This window comes from Fukomys damarensis, unplaced genomic scaffold, assembly GCF_012274545.1.
Source record: "Fukomys damarensis isolate Sample0158 unplaced genomic scaffold, DMR_v1.0_HiC HiC_scaffold_37, whole genome shotgun sequence".
Taxonomy (NCBI): domain Eukaryota; kingdom Metazoa; phylum Chordata; class Mammalia; order Rodentia; family Bathyergidae; genus Fukomys; species Fukomys damarensis.
In genome coordinates this window covers 67,102,393-67,111,137 of record NW_022900949.1, presented here as the reverse complement: position 1 = coordinate 67,111,137, position 8,745 = coordinate 67,102,393, and the positions used below count along the sequence as shown (strand labels likewise).

Sequence of the window (8,745 nt, the reverse complement as noted above, 5' to 3'; positions counted from 1 at the left end):
TTTTTTTTTTTTTTGGTACTGAATGGGGATTGAACTTAGGACCTTTCGCTTGCAAGGCAGGTGCGGTGCCACTGAGCTAAATCCCTGGCCCTATTCACTGTATTTTTTATTGTACTTTGTAAGGGTGTGAAAGAAGACTCCCAGAACTGTTTCACAGAATTGCAAGAACAATTCAATAAGTGTGTTTGAAGTGAGGGGCAGTATTTTGAGGGGGATTAATGGCAATATGTCTTTCACTTTTGTCATTTTTCAGTTTAAACATTTATGGTATATTTTGATCACATCTTGTAAATTCCTTGCAGCTTGGAGGAGATGTACATTTACTTTTTGCTTACTTCTTCCCATTCGAATTCCTTTTTTTTTCTTTGGGAAAACTTTCTCCTTCTATGCCTTAGCTAGTTCTGTATGGCATATACTAGAGGAACTGTCCTGTTTCCCTGTTTAGGGGCTGCTTGTCCTTGACTGTGATAGTGAGTGAGAGGAAATGTGGGCTGAGCTTCATGCTTTTGGGTAGATCTGTTTGTCTTCTATTGGTGTTCCTAATGTCATAGTACCAGGTATAGGGTTTCACATTTTTTAGCCTTATCCCAAAGGTAGAGATATAAAATTTACAGTATTGAAAGTCACACTGTCAATTAGACTGATTATGAAAGTGAAAAAACAAAAGGATGACATAACTTCATCTTTGTACCATTTTTATTCGTTTCCCTTTTCCAGTAGATCCCGTTTACTGTCTTTTTTTCAAATACCATTTGAATTGTAGTTCTCTTGTGAAGTTGTCTTTGAAACAATGCACATATCTGCCCTCAAAATATGCAGACATACACAAGGTATTAAAACTGATTGAAAACTGTTTTAGTAGTAAAAATACAGTGTGGTAGGCTAGCCATGCTTTGTTTATGCTATTGCTTAGTTTTTTATTTGTCAGGGACCACTACCATTAAAACTGGAATTGTATTTTTTTTTTTACTTTTGAGTTGTACTTGGCCAAGGAAAACCTTCCCTTTGGCTTTGTACAAAGCACAAGAGCCTCAGTAAATCTTCCAATAAATTGTTTGTTTAAAAAAAGACTGATTATAAAAGATAGTGAAACTATTTTAAAATCTTAGTAATTGGTGGTTTTTCCTGTACAGTCGAGAAATTTCTGATTGAATTTGCTCCCTCACAGCGGATCCAAACAGTGAGTGTGAAAAGGTAGAATTTGTGAACCTGGTGCTGCTCTTCTGTGAGTTCATCCGCCATGATGTCTTTTCCCACGATGCCTACATGTGCACACTCATATCTCGAGGAGACTTGTCAGTCACTGCCTCCACTGGGTCACGGTCACCAGCAGGGGACAATGCAGATGAACACTATTCAAAGGACCACGATGTCAAAATGGAGGTATGACTCTGGGTGTGATGCCCACCCCGCACACTAAACTGTGCTGGGGCCGCTTTCAGATGGGTGTTGGTGATGGAAAGGTTGGTCACCTTTTCATTGTGTTCTTTTCTATAATGTCCTTTTTTTGTTTGTTTTTTGTTTTTTGTTTTTTGTTTTTTTGGTATCGGGGATCGAACTTGGGTCCTTGCGCTTGCAAGACAGGCCACCGAACCGCTGAGCTAAATCCCCGGCCCTATAATGTTCTTTTATCTCCACTCTGTACTCAGAAAGGACATTTGGACTATAATTATAATTTGTCTTCCAGAATTTTCTTTTATCTACTATAACATGGTTAATGAAAATATTTGACAGATTGTAAATACTTAATGAGACTAATATGCCTCTAGTTTTAGATCTTTCTAGCCTCCAGTTTTCTTTCAGTGTTGTCCTCAAGACCAAACTTGTTTGACCCTAAAAACTAACTGAGTTTTCATTCTAAGGGGCATCTGTTCCCCAGTGTACCATTGGTTCTTGTAGCACCTTTCATACATAATTGGAAATTCAGTGTTAGCCATAACATATTATACTTTCATTTCCATTTATTGAAAATTTAATCTGTTTCTCAAATATGGTAGACTTTTTCTTTTCAACAAATTATTTTGTTTTCTGAATATGACTATATAATTTTCTGCCAAGTTCTGGTATTTTGTATGTTGTTCCACATGCTTAAATATTTTAAGTAGTAACAGCAGTTTGTGAAAATTCCCTAGAATAAAGCTTCATATTGATTTTGAAAGCACTTAATCATATATGTTTATGTTTAAAATAATGGCTGTATTTGTAAAAAAAATGCATTGCTATAGAATTGCAAGTGCAGATACATAATTTGTACTTGTAAGATTTATTTTCCAAAAGGCACATGATTTTTAGATTATTTTTTATTGTAAGTAGTATTGTTTCTCACTTTTTTCATAGAAGTTTCAAGAGTAAAAACTAAAATTATTTTACTGGTTGACATATTTTCTAAGCTGCTGCTCCTTTCTATTCTTGGATGTCTAGATATCTTATCTCTTAGGTATAATTTTAGGTTTTGCTCACTAAAAGATATTGTTGAATTTGTGACAGCGAACAGTTCAGAGAAGGAAACTATAGCCTTTTTTGGTTTTTGATTAGGAAGTTTGTGTATTCTTGCCTTAAAATACCATGAAAGTTAAAACATTCTCATCATGAAAGAAAAGAATGTGACTTTTCAAAGCAATGCATGTGTTAAAACTTCCTTCTGCTTTTCTACGAAAAAAATATGCAGGGTGGGGTAAGGATGATTAAAGATCTCACTGTTTTTTAGCCTCAGTTTATTAAGCTACAGAATTTACAACATGACTTTCTTTCTCTGGCAATTATCAGGAACAGAGTATTATGGCGCATATGGGCATTGACTCAGGAACCACTAACATTTTTGATGAAGTAGACAAGAGTGACTTTAAAACTGACTTTGGTTCGGAGTTTCCAGTAGGTTCAACATTCAATTCTTATTGACATTTAACCCACCCCCTCCCACCCCAACTTGTCCCTGTCCTTTTGTTTTTTGCCCCATGTATCAGAATGACTTGTACACCTGTGATGTGAATGTGATTCTACCATGAGCCACCCTGAGTCACAGTGATCCTGTCCTACAGTTTTATAACTTCAGTTCATCCTCAGTTTTAATTGTATTTTCTCCTTTGCCAATTATAACGCGCCCTGTCCTCCTCACTGACTGTGACTCTTAATTCATTTTGAGATTGTTTCTCAGGAATGCATGAGTGCAGTTTCATCTTGACAGTCCGTGCTGACTCACTGTGTATATGTGTGTCTTGAGCTTCTAAGGAAGAGCTTTCATCTCCGAACTTGTACTTTCATTCTTCTGCTGTTTCTCAGAATACTTATTGTTTGTTTCTCATGAATTCTAGGGTATAACTCCAAAATCATTTGGCGTGCATGTTAAAACCTTGATATCTATTATTCATTAGTCTTATTAGTTAATTATTATTGTGTTTTTGGAAGAAATGTAGCCCTATATGAGGATAGCATTTACCTATAAGTCTGTTTTTATCTCTGGTCTTTGGGTGGTATAGGCACATTTTTTTAAACCTGTGTATGGATTTCATTTTCTATTATCTAAATGTGGGATAATACAGATTCCTGCTGATCTGAACATGAATTTTATGGAAATAAAATTTCTACTGTTTTTTGCTTAGTTGGTAAATAGAAAAAGATCCTGTATGAACATCTTGTGTGTTTTAAATTCTAGCTTGTAACACTATGGCTTGATTTTGTTTTCTTTCATTTACAATTTCCAACATTTGTTTTACATGACTTAGATCTTTTCTCCCATGCCCGGAGAGTCCTGTGAGAATACCAACTCCTCCTTGGGCAGAAGAATGTCCATTAATGGTGAGAAATTGGCAAAGAGGGAAAAGCCGAGGGAATTAATTTTTCCATCTAATTATGACCTCCTCCGTCACCTGCAGTATGCAACACATTTTCCTATACCTCTGGTAAGTCATTGCTTCCATTACTTTACACCCTAATTATTTTATTGGGAGGTCATTAAGAATTGAGTGTCAGATAATTTACCTACCTTTCTGGCTTACACATAAAGATATCAGGTGACTTTTTGTATTTGTTGACCTGTTATTTGTAATTCCAGTCATAGAGTTAATGAGCTGATTGTAGTCCAAGTTTGTATTGTAATATTAGTGGCTGGTTAGCTTTAACAGAATTTTCTGTATTATTGTTCTTCCATCAAAAGCATTTGGGTCATTGCAAATGATATGTAAATGTATTTTCCTACTATAGTTTTAAAGTCATTTATGGAGTAGCTTTTATGTGTACCATATAGTGATAGGTACTTTGTGTATTATACAGATGATCAAGACTTTAGGGGAACAGAAAAGATGAGTAAGAAGAGAGACAAATGCTTATAGCATGAGAAACACTCATTAGTTTTATTATTTGTAGGCACTCTTGAGTGCCGACTGGAAGGTTTACTGTTTTGCATTCCTGTGTCCCTTCTGCTTTCAGAGAATGCATATTGGAGGAAAAGAGAGCAACTGATTGAGAAAGTGGGTAAAACTTCTTCGAAGAAATTATAGTTGAGATTGCCTTGGCTTTGGACTTGATATTAAGAACTAGATAGGATATGGAGAAATTTAGGTTTGCAGTTTTTTTTTAATAGAAACACATTTTATTTTCCATTGCCTGCATATGTTGCAAGTCTAGTGAAACGTATTTCACATATATGTATTAATTTATTTATTTTTCTGGGTTTTTCTTTGTTTTGGTCCTGGGGATTGAACTCGGGTCCTTGCGCTTGCAAGGCAGGCCACCAAACCGCTGAGCTAAATCCCTGGCCCCTCACATATATATTTTAAATATGTAATAGAATTAGAACATTGAAAAAGTTCATGATTGTCGAAAAATATGCTTTAAACATTTTTTAAAAATTAGTACATGGTTGTAGTACATAATGATTGCATTTGTTCTGGCAAGTTGATACATGTGCATAATGCATTGTAATTTTTTTTATTCCCTTGTGTTGGAGTTTAACTATGTGTGATATGTTTATTCTAAAGGAAACCAAGATTAATTTTTTATATTATTAACGAAAATTGGGCTAATTTCTGAAAATATTTTAAATTCTGGGGTTCACTAACTTTGTTTTCTACAATTTTATGGTAAGGGCAATTTCAATGAGCCACATTTTTCATAGGATGCTCTTCTGTATCAAACTGCAATTTTGATAAGTGTGTGTTACGTTCTAGTTCTCTTCTAGGAGCTTTGGTTGGCATGCTAAATCCTAGGCCAGTATATCAATACTTTCTAATTGTTACCGGTAGACACCAGCAATTTTTAATAGAAAAAAAAATCTGACAGTTTATTTAGGGCAACATAGAGGATGACCATGTATTTTAGAGCTGTGTTCTGAAGAATTCATGGATAGACTACCAGTATGTCTGGGGTTTGTTTTACACTATTCAGAGTAAAAATAAGGACGTTAAGTTTGAAGTTTAATATTAATGCATCAACATTCACCTTAGTTTCAGTAAATGTACTGTGGTTGTATAAGGCATTAACATTTGGAGAAACTCAGTGGCATATATATGGGAGCTTTCTACACTATGTTTGAAACTTTTCTGTAAATCTGATGTTACTCCAAAATAAAAACCTTATATATAAATAAAAGTAAAAATGAGGAGATAGAATAAAATATTGAAATGGTTGAGAGTTACCTGCTTGGGTAAGTAGAGCTTTGTAGGTCTTACTCCATATATCAGTTGTCTGAATAGGGCACTATACATCAATATCTTTATTCTAATGGTCCTGTGACCTTGACTACACAATTCTTCCCAGCTTCTGCCATCCGTAGAGGAGAGATTTTGATGATTCCCAGTGATGAATCAAGACACAATTCAACTGTAATGTAATCATAATAGAACTTCTAGACAACTTTTTAAATAGCTTTCCACCACCAGTTGCTCTAAACTCCCCTTTACCTTAAGTGTACTCAGAAGAAGCCATCAGTAAGGGAAGTAGAAGTATGTGCTAATATAATACAGCTCGTAAGACTGCTCTTGAGAACCTGACTCTCATCCTCAGTAGAATGCGGGAAATATGACTAACCTGTCATGCCTGTGAGTAGAATATAAGGATATGGTTAAAAAAAGCTTTAACTCTAATTCTACTGTGTAGCCTTAATGAGTAAAAACTAAGAGAAGAGAACAAAAGGGAACTTGATCAAAGGTCCAGAAAAAATTAAATTTAGTGTAGGCTCTTATATGAATCATGACTCGATCTGTTTTTGTTTAGTCTGCTGACAAGTATAAGTTCTAGTTTATAGGCATTCCACTCTGTAACTTTAGTAAGTCATCTATACTTTAGTAAGTTTTTGTCACATGTGTGTTGATGTCATTATGCTAGCTACCTAGAATTTATCAGCACTTATTTTATAGGCACTTTGTGCATTTTAAGATTTATTATTCACTTCACAGTCAGAGAATACATTTGTGAAAGTGTGGACAAGAATTTTAAGCTTCACAAAATACTTCTTAGCCTTCTTAGGCAGGATTGGTGGCCCAAGCCTGTAAACCTAGCATTTGGGATACTGAGGCAGGAGATTCACCACAAATTTGAGGCCAGCCTGGGCTGTATAGAAAGACCTTGTCTCAAAAAAAAAAAAACAAGGAAAAAAGAAAATAATTCTTCAAGTGCAAAAATAAGTTTGTAATCAAACTTATTTTCCTGGCTTTCGAGAATACTATTCTTAAACATTGCAGCTAATAAAAATGTATTACCAACTGTTTCAATAGGAACACTGAAAACAGTCTCAGGTATGCTTAACTTTTCTAGTCCTCTCTTTAATAAGTCTTTAGTTAAGTGTCATGTACTGAATCCTGTCTGTGTCACTGCTGGTGGGAAGACTTTGACCAGAATTATGCCACAAGAGCTGGAATCACTCCTGAATTATATTGCAGACCCCTGTGGGGTCAGGTTCTGCTTTCTGGACCTGAGCAGCACCACAGCATAGCCCATGCTCTGTTCTTTACATGGCCTTGCTATGTTGAGTCTTGTGAGTCTATTTTAAAATCATTTGACTGGTGCTGTTTTTCCATACCTTTTGTGAGTATCTAGTTTTAAAACAGTAGTTCCACTAGTTAGTGTAATTTAACAACTCCCCTTATAAATGCAATAGACCCTGAGCACTGAATATTATGACAAAGTGAAAACAAGAAATCACTAGATTTATCATTACCTACAGAAGGAAGCCTTTATAACCTATAGGTAGAATGTAGGTTATATTAAAAATTTATCTGTGTATTTTTAGTGTAAAAATTTATCTGTATTAATGAAGGTTTTTAGCTGTTGTGTTGAAAAAAACCTTTTGTGCTAAAAATTAGAGGGTAGTAAACAGGTTATTATTTCTTGAAGTAATGTATTTACCAAAAACTTTAAAGATTTTGTGTGTGATTGAAGGGCTTACTAGCAAATTATACAGGTATTATTTTGTATATTTCATCAAGAAATCAATTCCAGACATTTAAAATATTAAGTCATAAACCTCCTTTTGCTTTTAAAGATACAGGGTTTGACTCTTCAGTTTTCTTATACAAACATTGGGTTAAGAAGTATCAACAACCGTAAGAACATAAGATTGGTTTGTATTTAGAAACAAGGTTTCCGTGTAAAGCAGCCCACAGTTGCTGGCTCTCTGTATTTTTTATTATCAAGATTTTATTATCTCTTTCAAGGCTGTAAGAAGCTTTGTGATCCAGTAAGGTAGGAAGTGATAGCATGAACAGTCCCATATTTTATACCTCATTTTTACATCTTGACTTTTCTTTCTGATTCTTCATCTCCTTAGATGAAGCAACAGTCTCAGTGACCTTTAAGTGGAATGCTTTTGAGAAATGATAGTACAGAATAGGATCTAAACACAGGTTCGACACAGCCAGGAGCAGAGTGGCCTCCTTGGCTTTGAATAGCGAAATCCTGGTCGCGCAGTTAGATATGACTTCTCTCTGACTGAGAGTGTATGGGATTCGGACAGTGTGGTAAGGAACAAAGCAAATGATGTAGCCAGTAGTCACTAATAATATGTTGATGAGAGCTTTTTTCACGTTTGGATAGTTTTCATTATCTTTGTTTCTGTAGAGTTGTCGAATTACAAGGTAGTTGGATATTAAAATGATGGTTGAGAAATTTAAAAATATTGCTATACATATGAAATTTGTCAGCAAGTGCCAGTTTCTTCCAAACTCCTTCTTAAATTCCATGCACCCCACATTGGCCTTTTCCTTAAGGTCTTTGGTGGGAATCACCATGTTTGGGACCGTTAGAAGCAGGACCATAAGCCACACCACAGTTGATATCATTTTGGCAAATCCAGCCTCTTGTATCCGGTAGATCTTGCAGCTGTGCATCAGCTGAAGATAGCTGTCAAGGCTGACAAATGCTAAGAATATAATCGATAAGTACATATTGATATAGATAAGGCACGCTGTGACTTGGCAGTGGAATATCCTCAGCTTCCATGGTGCCACACCCAAGTCAACAATAATTTTCACTGGTAGTGCCAAACTGAGCAGGAAATCTGCCATAAGAAGATTAATTAAGTATATGCTTACACATCTGTGGTTTGGAGTTTTCTGTATAAAATCCCAAGTTGCAAAACAACTTCCAATAATTCCAACAAGGAAAATTAAATAAAAAAAATATGTGAATGGCTCCAAATCTCTGTAAACTGGACAGAAAAACGAACTGTTTGTCATCTTGAGGGACAGGAAGGATGACTTCAATTTAAAAAAATCCAGGGAATCTGTTTTTTTTTTTTTTTTTTTTTTTTTT

The 8,745-nt window shown here is 35.2% G+C and overlaps 2 protein-coding genes across 12 annotated transcripts in view; one reads left to right on the top strand and one right to left on the bottom strand.

Annotated features, from left to right (window-relative positions):
- Positions 1-8,745, top strand: part of Med12l (mediator complex subunit 12L) — a 305,898-nt gene that overhangs the window by 95,168 nt on the left and 201,985 nt on the right. For 9 of the 11 annotated variants that reach the window (XR_004515566.1, XR_004515567.1, XM_033759542.1 and 6 more), the window contains 3 exons: positions 1,169-1,383; positions 2,767-2,871; positions 3,723-3,899. Coding sequence is in view for 9 of the 11 variants with exons in the window: in XM_033759542.1 (XP_033615433.1) it covers positions 1,169-1,383; positions 2,767-2,871; positions 3,723-3,899 (497 nt within the window). In the remaining 2 variants the exon portion in view is untranslated. The remainder of the gene's footprint in view (positions 1-1,168; positions 1,384-2,766; positions 2,872-3,722; positions 3,900-8,745) is intronic. The other 2 variants (XM_033759546.1, XM_033759543.1) reach the window with 1 other exon arrangement.
- On the bottom strand, positions 7,710-8,669 carry Gpr171 (G protein-coupled receptor 171). Its single transcript, XM_019207649.1, has one exon. The coding sequence runs from the start codon at positions 8,667-8,669 to the stop codon at positions 7,710-7,712; it is 960 nt and encodes a 319-aa protein (XP_019063194.1).

What these genes read in the sequence shown, in the direction of transcription:
- Gpr171 (XM_019207649.1), bottom strand. Translation starts at nt 8,669, where the DNA reads ATGACAAACAGTTCGTTTTTCTGTCCAGTTTACAGAGATTTGGAGCCA.